Source organism: Pristiophorus japonicus, chromosome 12, assembly GCF_044704955.1.
Source record: "Pristiophorus japonicus isolate sPriJap1 chromosome 12, sPriJap1.hap1, whole genome shotgun sequence".
NCBI lineage: Eukaryota > Metazoa > Chordata > Chondrichthyes > Pristiophoridae > Pristiophorus > Pristiophorus japonicus.
Genome location: NC_091988.1, coordinates 97,868,050 through 97,889,339, shown reverse-complemented (window position 1 = coordinate 97,889,339; position 21,290 = coordinate 97,868,050). Strand labels below are relative to the sequence as shown.

The window sequence follows — 21,290 nt, the reverse complement described above, 5'->3', positions numbered from 1 at the left end:
AATATAAAAACAGATACCAAGAGTTTCTACAGGTATATAAGTCGGAAAAGAGTGGCTAAAGTAAATGTTGGCCCCGAAAAGGACGAGACTGGGGAATTAGTGATGGGGAACATGGAGATGACAGAAACTCTGAACAAATATTTTGTATCAGTCTTTACGGTAGAGGACACTAGCAATATTCCAACAGTGGATAGTCAAGGGGCTATAGGGGGGCGAGGAACTTAACACAATCACAATCACTAAGGAGGTGGTACTCAGTAAGATAATGGGACTAAAGGCAGGTAAATCCCCTGGACCTGATGGCTTGCATCCTAGGGTCTTAAGAGAAGTAGCAGCAGGGATTGTGGATGCATTGGTTGTAATTTACCAAAATTCCCTGGATTCTGGGAAGGTCCTAGCAGATTGGAAATCTGCAAATGTAACGCCCCTATTTAAAAAAGGAATCAGACAAAAAGCAGGAAACTATAGAGCAGTTAGCCTAACATCTGTGGTTGGGAAAATGTTGGAGTCCATTATTAAAGAAGCAGTAGCAGGACATTTGGAACAGCATAATTCAGTCAGGCAGAGTCAGCATGGATTTATGAAGGGGAAGTCATGTTTGACAAATTTGCTGGAATTATTTGAGGATGTAACGAACAGGGTGGATAAAGGGGAACCAGTGGATGTGGTGTATTTGGATTTCCAGAAGGCATTTGACAAGGTGCCACATAAAAGGTTACTGCACAAGATAAAAGTTCACTGGGTTGGGGGCAATATATTAACATGGATAGAGGATTGGCTAACGAACAGAAAACAGAGAGTCGGGATAAATGGTTCATTCTCGGGTTGGCAATCAGTAACCAGTGGGGTGCCACAGGGATTGGTGCTGGGACCCCAACTATTTACAATCTATATTAACGACTTGGATGAAGGGACTGAGTGTAACGTAGCCAAGTTTGCTGATGATACAAAGATGGGAGGAAAAGCAATGTGTGAGAAGGACACAAAAAACCTGCAAAAGGACATAGACAGGCTAAGTGAGTGGGCAAAAATTTGGCAGGTGGAGTATAATGTTGGAAAGTGTGAGGTCATGCACTTTGGCAGAAAAAAATCAAAGAGCAAGTTATTATTTGAAATGGAGAAAAATTGCAAAGCGCTGCAGTACAGCGGGACCTGGGGGTACTTGTGCATGAAACACAAAAGGTTAGTATGCAGCTACAGCAAGTGATCAGGAAGGCCAATGGAATCTTGACCTTTATTGCAAAGGGGATGGAGTATAAAAGCAGGGAAGTCTGGCTACAGTTATACAAGGTAATAGTGAGGCCACCCCTGGAATACTGCATGCAGTTTTGGTTTCCATATTTAAGAAAGGATATACTTGCTTTGGAAGCAGTTCAGAGAAGGTTCACTAGGTTGTTTCCGGAGATGAGGGGGTTGACTTATGAAGATAGGTTGGGCCTCTACTCATTGGAATTCAAAAGAATGAGAGGTGATCTTGTCGAAACATGTAAAAATATGAGGGGGCTTGACAAGGTGGATGCAGAGAGGATGATTCCACTGATAGGGGAGACTAGAACGAGGGGGCATAATGTTAGAATAAGGGACCGCCCATTTAAAACTGAGATGAGAAGGAATTTCTTCTCCGAGGATTGTAAATCTGTGGAATTCGCTGCCTCAGAGAGCTGTGGAAGCTGGGTAATTGAATAAATTTAAGTCAGAGATAGACAGTTTCTTAACCAATAAGGGAATAATGGGTTATGGGGAGCGGGCAGGGAAGTGGACCTGATTCCATGATCGGATCAGCCATGATCGTATTAAATGGCGGAGCAGGCTCGAGGGGCCATTGGCCTACTCCTGTTCCTATTTCTTATGTTCTTAAATAATTGGGTGAAATAAATGTTTCTTCTCTGCAAAGATTAAGAGGAGATCTGATAGTTTTTATCACAACCTCTCTGTCATGTATGTATGCTTGGGGTTACTAGCCACCAGGTGGTGCCACTGTCGGAGGCCATTGCGCTGTACACACGTGTGTGCGGCCCAGGTATAAAAGGCAATCCATCATATAATGTAATCACTTTGGGCCCTAATAAAGCAGAGCCAGGTTTGCACAGGCGTTTACAGTATTCAGTCTATCGAGTTACTTGGCAACGAGGTAACTTAACAATCTTCGCATGCAAAAATGAGCACAATTGGAATTCTGGAGAGATTCGTGGAGGGTGAGGACTGGGCAGATTTTGTAGCTCGCCTGGACCAGTACTTTGTGGCCAACAAAATGGAGGAACCCACTGACGCAGCTAGGCGCAGGGCGGTCTTCCTCGCCGTTTACGGTCCGAAAATCTATGGACTCAAAGAATGTTCTCTCGCCTGCAAGTCCATAGGACAAGGACTATGAGGAAATGTGTGCTCTGGTACGTGACTATCTCAAATCAGAAGGTGGCATCATCATCTCATGATATCGCTTCTACATGCACGTTTGTTCTGAAGGTCAGGAATTCGTTGCCGACCTAAGACGCCTAGCTGCACTGTGTAATTTTGAAAACTCGTTGGGAGACATGCTCCGGGACTTCTTTGTAATCGGCATCAACCACGAGGTGATCCTGCATAAGCTACTGGCGACGGAGACGCTGGATTTGAGCAAGGCCATCACAATTGCCCAGGCATGCATGACGACGGGGAAAAACTTAAAAGCAGATATCATCGAAAAATCGGAACTCGGCAAGTACTGTAAACAAGATTGTATCGTCGTTTGGCAGAGCTGCATATGGCAGGACCTACTCGACTGCGTATGCGAAACCTGTGGTTGCCCAAAGTCTGCCAACGAGAATGAATCCAATTTCACTGTGTTGGCGTTGTGGGGGCAGTCATCGGCCTCATCAGTGTCGGTTTAAACAGTACATTTGTAAAGGCTGTTCGAGACTGGGGCATCTCCAGCGCATGTGTCCGCAACTGAGCAAGCGTGCTGCGACACACCACATGGAGGATGATGACCAATATAGCGTGGATCCGGATATGCAATCCGAGATACCAGAGGAGGAAGTGTATGAACTGTATTCGTTCCTAACAAAGAGACAACTGATAATGATTAATGTGAAACTTAATGGTGTGCCGATACCGATGGAATTGGACACGGGTAGCAGTCAATCAATAATGAGCCAGAGAACATTCGACAAGCTGTGAGATACTAAGGCTGTGAGGCCTAAGCTGAGTCCAGTCAATGCCAAGTTGCGTACGTACACTAAAGAACTCATAATCGTGATTGGCTGTGCAGTAGTCAAGGTATCGTATGATGGTGCGGTGCATGATTTACAGTTATGGATTGTTCCAGGCAATGGTCCAACGCTGTTCGGCAGGAATCGGCTAGAAAAAGTCAAATGGAATTGGAACGATATCAAAGCATTGTCGTCGGAGGATTATATTGCATGTGCTCAAGTGCTGAGCAAGTTCCCCTCGCTGTTTGAATTAGGCATCGGCAATTTCACGGGAGCCAAGTGCAGATCCATGTGGACTCAGATGCAAGACCCGTCCAGCATAAAGCTCGGGCGTTTCCGTACATGATGAGGGAGAAGGTCGAAATCGAACTGGACAGACTCCAGCGTGAAGGGGTCATATCACCGGTCGAATTTAACAAATGGGACAGCCCCATTGTTCCTGTGTTGAAGAGTGATGGCACTGTCAGGATTTGTGGAGAATACAAGGTTACGATCAACCGAGTTTCAAAACAGGATCAATACCCGTTACCGAAGGTTGATGACCTGTTTGCAATGCTAGCCGGGGAGAAGTCATTCACTAAACTGGATCTGACGTCGGCCTACATGACACAGGAGCTGGTCGAGACGTCGAAGAAACTTACGTGCATCAACACTCAAAGGACTGTTCATCTACAACAGGTGTCCTTTCGGAATTTGCTCGGCTGCAGCCATATTTCAGAGGAACATGTGGAGAGTCTACTGAAGTCCGTCCCCAGAACCGTCGTGTTCTAAGATGACATACTGGTCATAGGTCGTGACACCACCAAATATCTGAACAACCTGGAAGAGGTTCTACGTCGTCTGGACAAAGTGGGACTCAGACTGAAATGTACAAAGTGTGTCTTCATGGCACCAGAAGTCGAATTCCTGGGGAGAAAAATTGCTGCTAAGAAAGGCAGAGAGAAATTTGTACATGATCTACATAGCACTCAGACTCAAAAATCAAGGCCATCAAAAATGCACCCAAGCCTCAGAATGTGATGGAGCTGCGTTCGTTTCTTGGTCTACTCAACTACTTCAGTAATTTCCTACCTAGATTGAGCACTTCATTCGAGCCATTGCACATGCTGCTAAGAAAAGTCGACAACTAGGTTTGGGGTGCATCTCAAGATAGAGCTTTTGCGAAAGCCACTAATCTGCTTTGCTCTAACAAGCTGCTGGTACATTATGATCCGTGTAAGTGTCTAGTATTGGCCTGTGGTGCTTCGTCATATGGAGTTGGTTGCGTGCTCCAACAAGCTAATAAGTCGGATAAACTACAACCTGTTGCGCCTGCTTCTAAAAAAGTTTGTCAAAGGCGGAAAGAGCCTACAGCATGGTAGAAAAAGAAGCATTAGCCTGTGTGTATGGGGCTAAAAAGATGCACCAGTACCTGTTTGGTCTTCGGTTTGATCATTTCATTATTCTCGGAAAACAAAGGTATCAGCCCGCATCCAGGGGTGGACGCTGACATTATCTGCCTATGATTATGTCATAGGCCTGGCACCGAGAATTGTGCAGATGCACTGAGACGTTTGCCGTTGCCCACACCGGAGGTGGAGACCACAACATGCAGACCTATTGTTAGTTATGGATGCTTTTGAAAGTGAAGGAACCCCTGTCACGGCCCAACAAGTTAAGACCTGGACCAGCCAGGACCCGATGTTATCAGTTGTGAAACGATGTGTCCTTAGTGGTGATTGGTCTGCCTTACCCAAGTAAATGGGTGATGAGACCATCGCAAAGACGAACTATCCATTCAGTCAGATTGTTTACTGTGGGGTAATCGTGTTGTTACGCCCAAGAAAGGCAGAGAGAAATTTGTACATGATCTACATAGCACTCATCCTGGTATTGTCATGATGAAAGCCATTGCCAGGTCTCATGTATGGTGGCCTGGAATTGACTCTGATCTGGAATCATGTGTGCATCAGTGCAACACTTGCATGCAGCCAAGTAAAGCATCAGCGGAATCGCCGCTGAGTCTGTGGTCATGGCCATCTAAGCCATGGTCCAGGATCTACATCGACTTTGCAGGTCCCTTCCTGGGAAAGATGTTTTTAGTTGTGGTAGATGCATTTTCCAAATGGATAGAGTGTATAATCATGTCATCCAGTACATCCACAGCTACAATTGAGCGCCTTTGTGTCATGTTTGCCACTCATGGTCTGCCCGACATTGTTGTGAGCGACAACGGACCTTGCTTCACTAGTCTGGAGTTTCAAGAGTTCATGAAACTCAATGGTATCAAACATGTGAGGTCAGCACCATTCAAACCTGCATCTAATGGTCAAGCAGAGCGTGCTGTCCAAACCATCCAGCAGAGTATGAAACATGTATCTCAAGGTTCACTGCAGACTCGCTTGTCATGCATATTGCTTAGTTACAGGACAAGACCCCACATGCTTACCGGGGTCTCCCCTGCTGAACTATTGATGAAGAGAGCTCTCAAGATCAAGCACTCTCTTGTCCACCCTGATTTGAACGATCACGTTAAATACAGACGTCAAAGTCAGCAGTGGTATCATGATCGCGCTGCTGTGTCATGCGACATTTCCATTAACAATCCTGTGTATGTACTAAATTATGGTCAAGGTCCCAAATGGATCGCCGGTACTGTTACGGCCAAGGAGGGTAACAGAGTGTTGGGGGTAATATATTAGCATGGATAGAGGATTGACTAATGTACAGAAAACAGAGAGTAGGGATAAATGGTTCATTCTCTGGTTGGCAATCAGTAACTAGTGGGGTGCCGCAGGGATCAGTGCTGGGACCCCAACTATTTACAATCTATATTAATGACTTGGAAGAAGGGACTGAGTGTAACGTAGCCAAGTTTGTTGACGATACAAAAGTGGGAGGAAAAGCAATGTGCAAAACACAAAATCTGCAAAAGGACATAGACAAGCTAAGTGAGTGGGCAAAAATTTGGCAGATGGAGTATAATGTTGGAAAGTGTGAGGTCATGCACTTTGGCAGAAAAAAAAAATCAAAGAGCAAGTTATTATTTAAATGGAGAAAGATTGCAAAGTGCCGCAGTACAGCGGGACCTGGGGGTACTTGTGCATGAAACAAAAGGATAGTACGCAGGTACAGCAAGTGATCAGGAAGGCCAATGGAATCTTGGTCTTTATTGCAAAGGTGATGGAGTATAAAAGCAGTGATGTCTTGATACAGCTATACAAGGTATTGGTGAGGCCACACCTGGAATACTGCGTGCAGTTTTGGTTTCCATATTTAAGAAAGGATATACTTGCTTTGGAGGCAGTTCAGAGAAGGTTCACTAGTTTGATTCCGGGGATGAGGGGGTTGACTTATGGGGAAAGGTTGAGTAGGTTGGGCCTCCACTTATTGGAGTTCAGAAGAATGAGAGGCGATCTTATCGAAACGTATAAGATTATGAGGAGGCTTGACAAGGTGGATGCAGAGAGGATGTTTCCACTGATGGGGGGAGACTAGAACTAGAGGGCATGATCTTGGAATAAGGGGCCGCCCATTTAAATTTCTTCTCTCAGAGGGTTGTAAGTCTGTGGAATTCACTGCCTCAGAGAGATGTGGAAGCTGGAACATTGAATAAATTGAAGACAGAAATAGACAGTTTCTTAAACGATAAGGGAAGCGGGCAGGGAAGTGGAGCTGAGTCCATGATCAGATCAGCCATGATCTTATTGAATGGCGGAGCAGGCTCGAGGGGCTGTGTGGCCTACACCTGTTCCTATTTCTTATGTTCTTATCGTCAAGCTCAAGAATGGGCAAACATGCAGGAAACATGTTGATCGGATAAAGCTGCGGCACACGGATGAACCGGAACAGTCTGAGGAAGACACAATCAGTGACCAACCAACCTACCCTCAGTCATCGGAGGACTCCGCTGTCATCAATGAATCTGGACTTTCAATCCCTGACATGGTCATTGCCACTCCCATCAGATCGGCTACCCAACCCCCAGTCATAACAGACTCAGAACGCTTGCCCAAGGCTGGAGTTGAACTGAGACGATCAACTCAGGAGCGGAAAGCCCAAGACCATCTCAATTTGTAAAAAGACTGTTACTAATATCTTAAAGGGGCATATTGTCATGTATGTATGCCTGGGTTTACTAGCCACCAGGTGGTGCCACTGTCGGAGGTCATTGGACTGTGCGCACGTGTGTGCGGCCCAGGTATAAAAGGCCAGCCACCATGTAATGTAATCACTTTGGGCCCTAATAAAGCAGAGCCAGGTTTGGACCTGTGTTAATTTACAGTATTCAGTCTATTGAGTTATTACATATATAACTGAAGGGAAGTTATAATTGGCGGACTCAAAGTTAAGATGACCACTAAAAGAACAAAGGTTCTGGTGAAGGGTCATCGACCTGAAATGCTAACTCTGTTTCGCTCTTCACCGATGATGCCTGACATGGAGTATTTCCAGCATTTTCTCTTTTTATTTCAGATTTCCAGCATATGCAGCATTTTGTTTTTGGATTAGTGTCAAAAGGTGTTACATTCAGGAAAGTTTGTGTGTTGGAGGCACTTACTCACGATGAACTGCCCAAACACATTTGATGTAGGATCTTATAGCCCCCAGACTTTCATCGTGATAAGGAAGTGCCTATATATTAACCCAGGTCCCAGAGCAGAGAGGTCTATGTCCCATCCACCACAACACCTGCTCCCTCAGTATATTATCTTGCAATTTTAAACAAGAGAAAACGGAAGAACTTGCATTGATATAGCGCCTTTCACAGGTTGGCCCACAGCACTTTATAGCCAGTGAAGTACTTTTGAAGTCACTGTTGTAATGCTAGAAATACAGCAGCCAATTCATGCACAGCAATGAGATAATGACCAGACAATCTGTTTTAGTGTTGTGGGTTGATACTGGCCAGGACATGGGGGAGAACTTCCCCTGCTCTTCTTCAAAATAGTGGTAACTTGTACATCAACCGGAGAGGGCAGACGGAGCCTCAGTTTAACTTCTCATCCGAAAAATGGCACCTCCAACAGTGCAGCTCTCTCGCAGCACTTAAGTGTCAGCCTGGATTCTCTGTTCAAGTCTCTGGAATGGGACTTGAACCCACGACCTTCTGACTCAGGCGAGAGTGCTACCCACTGAGCCATGGCTAGTACCGAACCTCCCCAACACTGTAAATGGGAACGATCCCAGCGCTCAAACTAATTACAGAATTGCTGCGGCCCAATGGAGTAACTGCAGCACTGTAGAATCGCCTGGTCCTTGCACTCGTAAAGTCTCAAAGTGTCGGGATAAATGGTTCATTCTCGGGTTGGCAATCAGTAACTAGTCGGGTGCCGTAGGGATCAGTGCTGGGACCCCAACTATTTACAATCTTATTAACGATTTGGAAGAAGGGACCAAGTGTAATGTAGCCAAGTTTGTTGTTGATACAAAGATGGGAGGAAAAGCAATGTGTGAGGAGGACACACAAAATCTGCAAAAGGACACAGACAGGCTAAGTGAGTGGACAAAAATTTGGTAGATGGATTATAATGTTGGAAAGTGTGAGGTCATGCACTTTGGCAGAAAAAAAAAATCAAAGAGCAAGTTATTATTTAAATGGAGAAAAATTGCAAAGTGCCGCAGTACAGTGGGACCTGGGGGTACTTGTGCATGAAACACAAAAGGTTGGTATGCAGCTACAGCAAGTGATCAGGAAGGCCAATGGAATCTTGGCCTTTATTGCAAAGGGGATGGAGTATAAAAGCAGGGAAGTCTTACTATTGTTATACTGGGTATTACTGAGGCCACACCTGGAATACTGCGTGCAGTTTTGGTTTCCATATTTAAGAAAGGATACACTTGCCTTGGACCTGTAAAGACTCAAAGAGGATTAACAGATCTTACCACCAAATATTGTGTAGATGAGGTGCTCAGAGTCCTGGTCAGTACAGGACAGTGCATGGGGATGTTGTCCGCATGTGTAGAGTAGATGGTTTCCTCATAGTAGGGGAGGCTACAGACTGGAGGAACATTATCCACATTCTGTATGTCATGGCTGAGATGCAATGGAACCTTAGACTGTACATTACTGTACAAAGCTTCACAAAGCTAATGAGTCAAAGCGAGGAGTAGGGGAATTTATGAAATACAGACAGATGTCAAGCATGAGTGGAGTCCAGATCTTCAGTGAACCTCGGACATTGTAATATACAGCTCCACCTAGTGGACTACTGTGGTAATGCAACTACTCATGTAAATACAATAAAAGCATCATGTGATAAGGTCAACTGATAAATTCCCGCAAGTGCCACCTTGTGTAGTTTGTGTGTTTGTGATGTCGTAAAGAATGTACCTCGATCATGAACTTTAGGACCAGGGATAGTGTTCAGTAGTACAGGTCTCTGGCTGCACCTTAATTTGACGTTCAATGTTCTGCTCTCTCAGGCTGTGACTACTGCATTATGAACAGGACAAACCCCTGCTTCCTAATTAGAATGTAAAACTAGGACGAAGGACTTACCAAGGTTCATGGTTTGCATTTGCTCTTTGAACATATCGTGGCTGAAAACGAGAGTAATCAGATCTTGGGTTGGTTTGTCTAGTGTGCAAGGTTGGACTTCCTTCTTCACCAGAGAGACTCCATCCACAGCATCAGTCTGCAATCAGACATGCCATTGGTCACTCGTTCCTCGTAGAAAAGACCCACCATTGCCCTCGTCCAGTCCTGCTTTTGAGACTTCCCCACCACGCCCGCATCTCCAGATAACAGGACCATCCTCGCGCTCTCTCCATCTTGTGGTGAGATAAGCCATTCCTCTCTCACCTCTAACCTTCAGCTCTCCATCACAACCCTTTCGTATACTTTATAAGACTATATCATCCCTTCTCCTAAAAACATCCCTCTATTGTTGCTCCAAAGTGCACCTGCTGGCTTGCATTTTCACTGTGTTGAAAGCGAGATTCTGTGCGCTATCTCCTACTCCAACCCATTCTTTCCATGGACTTCAAATATTCTCCCGTCCCTCGGAAACCTGCCGCTTCTTTTTTAAACCCAGAATATCTCAGCTCTTTTCAGCCTTGGTCCTCCTCTGCACTGCGGGCCTTCAAATCTTCAGTCAATTAAAAACAAAAATTTTTTTTGTCTTCACAGCCTGGGCAATAATCAATCAGGCAGGGTCTGTCACGGGTGGGCCATCCATCCTGACAGATTGCCATCCCAGTGGTTAACATGGAAATCTTCCTTTCTATCGTCCCCAAAAGCCCCAAAAACACGTGTCAAGAGGGGAGGTAAGTGACATCAGTGCAAGGGAAGGAGTAGTTGGTGACTGTCTCGTTCCTGAACAGTCTGTTAAGTAGAGGCATGGCAGGGCAACTCGGTCCCATGGAATGCGCATCCTGTGCCATGTGGGAAGTCCAGGATGCTTCCCGTATCCTGGACAATCGCACGTGCAGGAAGTGTCGTCAGCTGGAGGAGCTCAAGCTCTGGGTTTCGCAGCTTGAGCAGCAGCTGGCATCACAGTGGTCTATCCATGAGACTGAGAGGTACATGGATAGCACGTTTCAGGAGGTGGTCACCCCGCAGCATAAGAATGTGCAGGCAGAGAGGGAATGGGTGACCGTCAGACAGACAAGGAGGACCAGCCAGGTAGTGCAGGAGTCCGTTGAGTGCATCCCTCTCTCCAACCAGTATTCTGTTCTGAATACTGGTGAGGGCGATTGTTCCTCGGGGGAAGTACAGCCAGAGACAAGTCCATGACACCTAAGGTGGCTCAGCTGTACAGAGGTGGGGGGGCGGGGAGAGAGGAGAGGAAGGAGATCGGGGATGCAATAATGATAGGAGATTCGATAGTTAGGGGAAGAATAGACAGCCGTTTCTGCGGCTGCAGACGTGGTTCCAGGATGGTATGTTGCCTCCCTGGTGCCAGGGTCACTCGGCAGCTGCAGCACATTCTGAGGCAGGAGGGTGAACAGCCAGAGGTCGTGGTCCATATCGGTATCAACGACATAGGTAGAAAGAGGGATGAAGTCCTACAGGCACATTTTAGGGAGCTAGGAAAGAGATTTAAAAGCAGACCCTAAAAGGTAGTAATCTCCGGATAATTCTGGGCCACGACATCGTGTGTCTAGAAAAAACATGGTAGAGCAGATGAATGAGTGGCTGGAGAGATGGTACAGGAGGGAGGGCTTTAGATCCCTGGGGCATTGGGACTGGTTCTGGGGGAGGTATGACCTGGAAAGGTTACACCTCAACAGAGCTGGGACCAATATCCTCATGGGGGGGTTTGCTGGTGCTGTTAGGGAGGGTTTAAACTAATTTGGCAGGGGGATGGGCTCCAGCATGTAGCATTAGAAAGAAGAAACAAGGTACAGAAAGGATTGGGAGAGACAGATAGCACTAGAGTAAGAAATAGTACAGGAGTAGGTGAGTTCAGGCTGAGAGAGAATATAAATAGGTCGAAACAGTGCATGTGTGTGAATGCACAGAGCATGGTAAGTAATATTGGTGAGTTGCTGGCTCAAATAGACACATGGGAATATGTCGTCGTGATGATAACTGAGACCTGTTTCAAAAAAGAGCAGGATTGGGTACTAAATATTCCTGGATACAAGGTTTTCAGGAAAGATAGGGAAGGAAGGAAGGAAAGGAGGTGGGTGGCAGTATTGATTAAGAAGAATATTACAATGCTGGAGAGAGAGGATGTCCTGCAGGGGTCAAGGACAGAATCTATTTGGTTAGAGTTAAGAAAAAATAGCGGTGCCATTACATTACTAGGTGTATTCTATAGACCACCAACTAGTGGGAAGGATATAGAGGAGCAAATTTGTAGGGAAATTACAGAGAGGTGCAAGGACTATAGAGTAGTGATAATGGGGGGACATCAACTATTCTAATATAGACTGGGATAGTAATAGTGTGAAGGGCAGAGAGGGGGAAGAATTTCCAAAGTATGTTCAGGAGAACTTTCTTGATCAGTACATTTCTGGCCCAATGAGGAAGGGGGCATTGCTGGATCTGGTTCCAGGGAATGAGGTGGGTCCAGTGGAGCAAGTGTCAGTAGGGGAACATTTAGGGAACAGTGATCATAGTATCATAAGGTTTAGATTAGCTATGGAAAAGGACAGGGAGCAATCTAGAGTAAAAATACTTAATTTGAGGAAGGCCAATTTCAGTGGATTGAGAATGGATCTGGCCCGGGTAAATTGGCATCAAAGATTGTCAGCCAAAACTGTAATCAAACAATGGGCTGCTTTAAAGAGGAGATGTTCAGAAACAATCGAGGTACATTCCCATGAGGGGGGAAATCGAGCAACCAAAGTTAGAGCTCCCTGGATGATGAAAGAGATAGAGAGTAAGATGAAGCAGAAAAGGGGGATGGATGTATGGCAGATGTCAGGTTGAGAATCTAAGTGAGAACCAGGATGAATATAGAATGTTCAGAGGGGAAGTGAAAAAGGGAAATAAGAGGGGCTAAGCGAGATTATGAGAACAGATTGGATGCTAACATAAAAGGAAAAAAAAACATTTTCTACAGGCATTTAATAGTAAAAGGGTAGTGAGAGGACGGATGAGGCTGATTAGGGACCAAAATGGAAACCTACGCATGGAGGCAGAGGGCATGGCTAAAGTGCTAAATGTATCTGTCTTTACCAAGGACAAAGATGCTGCCAAAGTCAGTGAAAGAGGAGGTAATTGAGATGCTAGATGGGATAAAAATTGATAAGGAAGAGCTACTAGCAAGGCTGGCTGTACTTAAGAAAGAAGGGAGACAGAAAGCAGGAAATTATAGACCAGTTAGCCTAACATCGGTCATTGGGAAAATGCTGGAGTCCATCATTAAGGAAGTAGTAGCAGGACATTTAGAAAATCATAATGCAGTCAAGCAGAGTCAGTATGGATTTATGAAAGGGAAATCATGTTTGACAAATTTGCTGGAGTTCTTTGAGGATGTAACGAGCAGGCTGGATAAAGGGGAATCAGTGGATGTGGTGTATTTGGATTTCCAGAAGGCATTCGATAAGGTGCCACATAAAAGGTTACTGCACAAGATAAAAGTTCACAGGGTTGGGAGTAATGGATAGAGGATTGGCTAACTAACAGAAAACAGAGAGTTGGGATAAATGGCTCAATCTCGGGTTGGCAAACTGTAACTAGTGGGGTGCCACAGGGCTCAGTCCTTGGGCCTGAACTATTTACAATCTATATTAATGATTTGGATGAAGGGACTAAGTGTGATGTAACCAAATTTGCTGATGATACAAAGATAGGTGGGAAAGCAAGTTGTGAGGAGGACACAACAAAACTGTAAAGGGATATATATAGGCTCAGTGTGTGGGCAAAAAATTGGCAGATGGAGTACAATGTGGGAAAATGTGAGGTTACCCACTTTGGTGGGAAAAATAAAAAAGCAAATTATTATTTAACTGGGGAGAGTTTACAAAATGCTGCAGTACAGAGGGATCTGGAGATCCTTGTACATGAAACTCAAAAAGTTAGCATGCAGGTACAGCAAGTAATTAGGAAAGCAAATGAAATGCTGGCCTTTATTGCAAGGGGGATAGAGTATAAAAGTAGGGAAGTCCTGTGCAACTGTACAGGGTGTTGGTGAGACCACACCTGGAGTACTGCGTACAGTTTTGGTCTCCTTATTTAAAGAGGGATATACTTGCATTGGAGACAATTCAGAGAAGGTTCACGAAGTTGATTCCTGAAATGAAGCGGTTGTCTTATGAAGAAAGGTTGAGCAGGTTGGGCCTATACTCATTGGAGTTTAGAAGACTGAGAGGTGATCTAATTGAAATGTATAAGATTCTGACAGGGCTTGACAGGATAGATGTAGAGAGCATGTTTCCTCTTGTGGGAGAATCTAGAACTAAGGGGCATGGTCTCAAAATAAGGGGTCGCCCATTTAAAACGGAAATGAGGAAGAATTTCTTCTCTCGGAGGGTTGTGAATCTTTGGACTTCTCTACACCAGAGAGCTGTGGAGGCTGGCTCACTGAATAAATTTAAGATGGAGATAGATAGATTTTTGAAGGATAAGGGAGTCAAGGGTTATGGAGAGAGGGCAGGGAAGTGGAGTTGAGGCCAAGATCAGATCAGCCATGATCTTATTGAATGGCGGAGCAGGCTCGAGGGGCCGTATGGCCTACTCCTGCTCCTATTTCTTATGTTCTTATGTTTTAAGGTAGATAATCACCAGGACCGGATGGGTTGCTGAGGGAAATAAAGGTGGAAATTGCAGATGTACTGCCCATAATCTTCCGATCCTCCTTGAATACGGGGCTGGTGCCAGAGGACTGGAGAATTGTAAATATTACACTCTTATTCAAAAATGAGTGCAAGGATAAACCCAGTCACTAAAGGCCTGTCAGTTTGACCTCAGTAGTGGGGAAGCTTTTAGAAACGATAATCAGCGACAGGGACTAAATTAACAGTTACTTGGACAAGTATAGATTAATTAAGAAAAGCCAGCACGATATAACTAAGTGTTTAACCAACTTAATTGAGTTTTTTGATGAGGTAACAGAGAGATTTGATGAGGCCAATGCAGCTGACGTAGTGTACATGGACTTCCAAAAGCATTTGATAAAGTGCCACATAATAGGCTTGCCAGCAAAGTTGAAGCTCATGGACTAAAAGGGACAGTGGCAGCATGGATATGAAATTGGCTAAGTGACAGGAAACAGAGAGTAGTGACTGGAGGAAGGTATGCAGTGATGTTCCCCAGGGGTCGGTACTGGGACCACTGCTTTTCTTGATATATATTAATGACTTGGACATGGGTGTACAGGGCACAATTTCAAAATTTGCAGATGACACAAAACTTGGAAGTATAGTGAACAGTGAGGAGGAGAGTGATAGACTTCAAGGACATAGACAGACTGGTGGAATGGGCGGACACGTGGCAGATGAAATTTAACGCCGAAAAGTGCAAAGTGATTCATTTTGGTCGGAAGAACGAGGAGAGGCAATATAAACTAAAGGGTACAATCTTAAAGGGGGTGCATGAACAGAGAGACCTGGGGTATATGCACAAATTGTTGAAGGTGGTAAGGCAGGTTTAGAAAGTGGTTAAAAAAGCATGTGATCCTGGGTTTCATAAATAGAGGCACAGAGTACAAAAGCAAGGAAGATGAACCTGTATAAAACACTGGTTCAGTTTCAACTGGAGTATTGTGTCCAATTCTGGGCACCGCACTTTAGGAAGGATGTGAAGGCCTTAGAGAGGGTGCAGAAAAGATTTACAAGAATGATTCCAGGGATGAGGGATTTCACTTACATTGACTAGAGAAGCTGGGGTTGTTTTCCTTAGAGGAGAAAAGGTTGAGAGGAAATTTGAGAGAGGTGTTCAAAATCATGAGGGGTCTAGACAGAGTAGATAGAGAGAAACTGTTCCCATTGGCGGAAGGGTCGAGAACCAGAGGACACAGATTTAAGGCGATTAGCAAAAGAACCAAAGGCGACATGAGGAAAAACTTTTTCACCAGTGAACGTTTGGGATCTGGAATGCACTGCCTGAAAGGTTGGTGGAGGCAGATTCAATCGTGGCTTTCAAAAGGGAATTGAGCAAGTACCTGAAGGGAAAAAAAATTGCAGGGCTATGGGGAAAGGGCGAAGGAGTGGGACTAGCTGAAGTGCTCTTGCAGAGAGCCGGCACAAATGGCCTCCTTCTGTGCTGTGACCATTCTATGATTCCCTCTTCTCGACATAGCTCTCACTGTACAATGCCCAGCTGAAACAGACCATTTACCAGCCAATTCAACCAACCGCAACCAATTCTGCAAGGCAAGTCGAAGGCAACCAAAATTGGATGCAAACACAGATTTGACCTACCTTTACAACCATTGCTTCCTCATAGCCATGCTGAACTTCAATCATTGTGTATTTCCCAGGGTGTGCAACAAAAGAATTTCTGTCCGCCCAGTCATTCTTGGTCTTGTCTTTGAACTTCTTCTCAAAATCCTTTATCGCAAGATCCAGGGCAACTGGACGACTCAGCTTACTTTGGCCAATTTCTCCCTAACCAGGAGAGAGCGAGAGTGAGAGAGAGGGAGGGCGGAGGAGAGAGGGAGAGAGAGAGCGAGCGAGCGAGCGGGAGCGAGAGAGAGAGAGAGAGAGAGAGAGAGAGAGAGAGAGAGGGAGGGAGGGAGGGAGGGAGGGAGGGAGAGAAAGGGAGAGGCAGCGAAAGGGAGAGAGCGAGAGAAGGAGGGAGCGAGGCAGAGAGGGAGGGAGAGGGAGAGAACAAGAGAGAGGGACGGAGGGAGGGAGCGAGTGGGAGGATGGGAGGGAAATGGAGGTAGTGAGAGGGAGAGAACAAGGGAGAGGGATGGAGGGAGGGAGCGAGTGAGGGAGTGAGTGAGTGGGAGGGGAGGGAGGGAGGGAAAGGGAGAGGCAGCAAAAGGGAGAGAGCAAGAGAGGGAGGGAGGGAGGGGAGGGGGCAGTGAGAAAACAAGAGACATTAAGTGTTAACCCGGAAGCTGGAGCAAGCCTGCCCTGAGCTTTCAGGACAATCTCCAACTGATATCTGTTTGCAGCTTTTCCGACTTCAACTTCAGATTTCCAGCATCTGCAGTTATTCCCTTTTATGTTACTGCTTAAAAGAAAATAGTTGGATGGGAATTCATGAAAGGAGCTCCCTTTGCAGAGGCGTAGTTTGGGATACAGGGGATCTGGGAAAATTGTTCAGGAAAAGCTAGAAACCAAGACATTGTGAGCAGCTTGGTGTCCATGGTGACCAACAGAGGCCGGATTAAGGCAACAGTATCAGCATCATTCAGGTCCGTGGCCCATAACTACCACTGCTGAAGGGCGTTTGTAGTTTTGTGATGCTTATGAAGAGAAAGGTTGAGTGTTCTGGGAATGGAGCATGTTTACACATCACGTCCTCAGAGCCAGCATCAGGTCCTCGCTGCGTGCACTCTGACCCCGGCGCAGCCTTCCAGGGGATTGGGCCACGTGGGCCTACCAAGCCCATCACTTCCCAAAACCATTGCTTTTCAATCTCAGGTCCCTGGACCTGAGGGATTCACAAGGGGCCCTCGAGTCATCACTCTTCTGTATTTCTCTGTATTTACTGAATTCCCAACCTATTGCAGTGGTGCTCGAATCACAAGATGTAGGGTTCGAACCAAACCCCCTACCCACTGATCACTGACCTGAGCCTCCCCCTCCCCCTCTGATCACTGACCACAGCCTCTCATCCCCTTCCTTCACCCCCCACCCCCCGCCAATCACTGACATTAGCCTCTACCCAGCCCCTCCCCACCACTCCACAGCCCAATCTCAGCCCAGAGCATCTTCTTCCCCCCCCCGCCCCGCCCACAACCCCACCTTCCCCATGCCCCAATCTCAGCTCAGGTTATCCCACTCACCCCACCCTTACCCCGGGAAAGATGAAAGTGTCAGACATTAGCCCCTCACCCCGACCCAATATCCCAGTAGCTACCTCAGGATGGAAGGGGTAAAGTTGCAGTCTGAGGGTGGGGCGTGGGCGGGGGGGGTAGGAGAAAGACCGCCGTTGCCCTAGGTACTTACCACTCGGCCCCAGCGGTTCCAGCAGTAGAACGAGCCACTCACTTCGATGAGCTGGATGATGTAGAATTTATTATTGTTGTTTCCGATGTTGGTTTGGTTCAACATGCAGTCATAGTCCTCGTGAATCTGCAACAAAAGTAAGCAGTCATGGAAGGGTCTAATGGCAATCCCTACCGTTCCTACGGGGGGGGGGCGGGTATAGCTTATCCTCAGCCCCTCTGCACAATTCGGTCAGGCCCACACCGAGTCTCCCATCCTCTGACCCGGAGCAGTAATCGTGCTCTCTGCATGTCGCTAAACGTGCAGAATGTGCGTGTAACTAACGAATGAATTTCCATATCAAGAAATGTGTGGTGGTACATTTTGGTCGGAAGAATAAGGAGACTTCATACTGCTTGGATAACAAGAGTGTGAATGGGGCAAATGTTAGTACTGACACAGGTTAATGAGGCCATAATCATCATCATAGGCAGTCCCTTGGAATCGAGGAAGACTTGCTTCCACTCTTAGAATGAGTCCTTAGGTGGCTGAACAGTCCAATACGAGAGGCACAGTCCCCGTCACAGGTGGGACAGACAGTCGTTGAGGGTAAGGGAGGATGGGATAGGTTTGCCGCACGCTCTTTCCGCTGCCTGCGCTTGATTTCTGCATGCTCTCGACGATGAGACTCGAGGTGCTCAGCGCCCTCCCGGATGCACTTCCTCCACTTAGGGCGGGCTTTGGCCAGGGACTCCCAGGTGTCGGTGGGGATGTTGCACTTTTTCAGGGAGGTTTTGAGTGTGTCCTTGTAACATTTCCTCTGCCCACTTTTGGCTCATTTGCCGAGAAGGATTTCCGAGTAGAGCGCTTGCTTTGGGAGTCTCGTGTCTGGCATGCGAACAATGTGGCCTGCCCAGTGGAGCTGATCGAGTGTGGTCAGTGCTTCAATGCTGGGGATATTGGTCTGGTCGAGGACGCTAATGTTGGTGCTTCTGTCCTCCCAGGGGATTTGTAGGATCTTGCAGAGACATCGTTGGTGGTATTTTTCCAGCAACTTGAGGTGCCTACTGTACGTGGTCCATGTCTCTGAACCATACAGGAGGGTGGGTATTACTACAGCCCTGTAGACCATGAGCTTGGTGGGAGATTTGAGGGCCTGGTCTTCAAACACTCTTTTCCTCAGGTGGCCGAAGGCTGCACTGGCGCACTGGAGGCGGTGTTGGATCTTGTCGTCAATGTCTGCTCTTGTTGATGAGGCCATAATAACAGCAAACCAAACACTGGGGTTTATTTCTAGAGGGATAGAACTGAAAAGCAACTTGTAGCGAATATTGGTTGGACCACACTTGGCGTATTGGGAACAATTCCGGTCTCCATATTACAAAAAGAATATAGAATCACTGCAAAACTATTTACAAGGATGATACCAGAACTGAGAAGATATACGTATCAGGGATGATTGAAGAGGCTGGGGCTCTTATCTCTGGAAAAGAGAAGACTGGGGAGTGACCTGACAGCAATGTTCCCATTAGGCTATGTGGCCGCCTGGCAGTCTGGAGGTTCCGCGCAGGCCACTTGCCGGGTTTGCAATGGGGAAACAGAGCATGCATGGAGAGCTGAATGGGCCGTTAAAGGGGCCACACACCAAAAGAAATGACAGGGAACATTGCCTGTCAGAGGTCTTTAAGACAATGAAAGGGTTTGGTAGGGTAGACGTTGATATTTTCCAAAGCTAGGAGCCATAAATACAAGACAGTCAGTAATAAATCCACTGTGGGATTCAGAAGGAACTTCTTTACCCAGAGAGTGGTGAGAATGTGGAACTCTCTCCCACAGGGAGTGGTTGAGATGAATCGCATAGATGCATTTAAAGGGCAGCTCGATAAACACGTGAGGGAGGAAGGAATAGAGGAGATGCAGTTGGGGGAGATGGAGCAGGACGGGATGAGGCTCGTGTGGAGTATAAGCCCTGGCACAGACCAGTTGGGCTGAGTGGCCTGTTTCTGTGCTATACATTGTATGTAATCTGGTCTTGTGTCAGACAGTGGGCCACACACAAGTCCACTTTTTGAGAAGCCTTGTATTTTGCCAACATTTCTTGTTTCAGATTTGCTGTGGTTGTGACCTGCCTTCTTATTGTCTGTTTACCCCCATTCCCTAACTTTCTTGTCTTCTTGTGGGAACCTCCCCCATGCCTTGTCACCTCCAATATTTATACACATTCTTTTCCCCTTTTTATGTCTCTCCATAACCTCACCGTTTAGATCATCTAACAGTATTTTTATTGGAATATAGGAGCAGGAGTGGGCCATTCACCTCCTCGAGCCCGCTCCGCCATTTAGTTAGATCATGGCTGAGCGGCACCTCACCGTGGTTTACCAGCCTTAGCTCCATATCCCACCACAGCCTTACACAACAAAAGTCTGGGGAGTGCCAGATTTCCACTGCCCTGTGTGTGAATGCTTCCTGATTTACCTGCTCAATGGCCTGGCCCTAACGTTATGTTCATCTCCTCTTGCTCGAGTCCCCCATCAGAAATAAATACTTTCTCTCTTTCTAACCCATCGAATCTTTTTAACACCTTAAACACCTGGATGAGATCACCCCTCAATTAAACAATTGGCGGTCCCTCAACTCACTCACTGATTCTCCCTTTATTCTTCCAACCACGGTGAGGGTGCAGAGGAGACTTACTGGAAGCAGGGATGAGAGACTTGAATTATGTGGAGGGACTGGAGAAATTGGGGGTATTCTCCTTGGAGCAGAGAAGGTCAAGGGGAAATTTAAAAGAGGTATTCAAAATGATGAAGGGTTTTGATAGAGCAGTTAGAGAGGATCGGTAACCAAAGGACCACAGGTTTATGATAACTGGCAAAAATCCAGAGGGGAGATGAGGAGAGCTTATTTTTAAGCACACAGCAAGTTATGATGATCTGGAACGCACAGCCTGAAAGGCTGGTGGAAGCAGATTCAATAGTAACTTTCAATGGGGAATTGGATAAATACTTGAGAGAGAAAAACAGGAGAGAGGGATTATAGAATAATGAATTTGTTGCAGCAGAATAGCGGGCCATTCGGCCCGTCGAGCCCATGCCAGCTCTCTGCAGGAGCACTTCAGCTGGTCCTACTCTCTCTCCAGCCCTTTCTCCGTAAACTTCATGGGGTCTGGAGTCAATGTTGAGGACTCCCAGGGCCACTCCCTATTGACTGTATAACACTGTGTCATCACCTCGGGTGGGTCTGTCCTGCTGGTGGGACAGGACATACCCAGGGATGGTGCTGGAGGAATCTGAGACATTGGCTGAAAGGTATGATTCTGTGAGTATGACTATTTCAGGCTGTTGCTGGATTGTGGCCAGTACCTCCGCAATTACCTCCCTCAGCATCCCATCTAGTCCTGGTGACTTATCCACTTGAAATATAGCCAGCCTTTCTCGTACCTTCTCTTTATCAATTTTTATTCCATCCAATATCTCAATTAATTGGATGGTTCTTTGAAAGAGGCAGCTCGGATACGGTGCCAAATGGCCTCCTCCTGTGCTGAATGATGCTATGAAAATGTTCTCTTGTCGTCAGTCCTGTCCTCGATACAAAGATGGGAGGAAAAGCAATGTGTGAGGAGGACAC

At 46.4% G+C, this 21,290-nt stretch overlaps 1 protein-coding gene across 3 annotated transcripts in view; it reads right to left on the bottom strand.

The window, feature by feature from the left end:
• parp3 (poly (ADP-ribose) polymerase family, member 3) overlaps positions 1–21,290 on the bottom strand; it is an 86,961-nt gene that overhangs the window by 22,155 nt on the left and 43,516 nt on the right. For all 3 annotated transcript variants that reach the window (XM_070895784.1, XM_070895783.1, XM_070895781.1), the window contains exons 3-5: positions 17,685–17,810; positions 15,984–16,169; positions 9,670–9,805 (exon numbers count right to left, since the gene is read on the bottom strand). In XM_070895784.1, the coding sequence (XP_070751885.1) occupies positions 9,670–9,805; positions 15,984–16,169; positions 17,685–17,810 (448 nt within the window). The remainder of the gene's footprint in view (positions 1–9,669; positions 9,806–15,983; positions 16,170–17,684; positions 17,811–21,290) is intronic.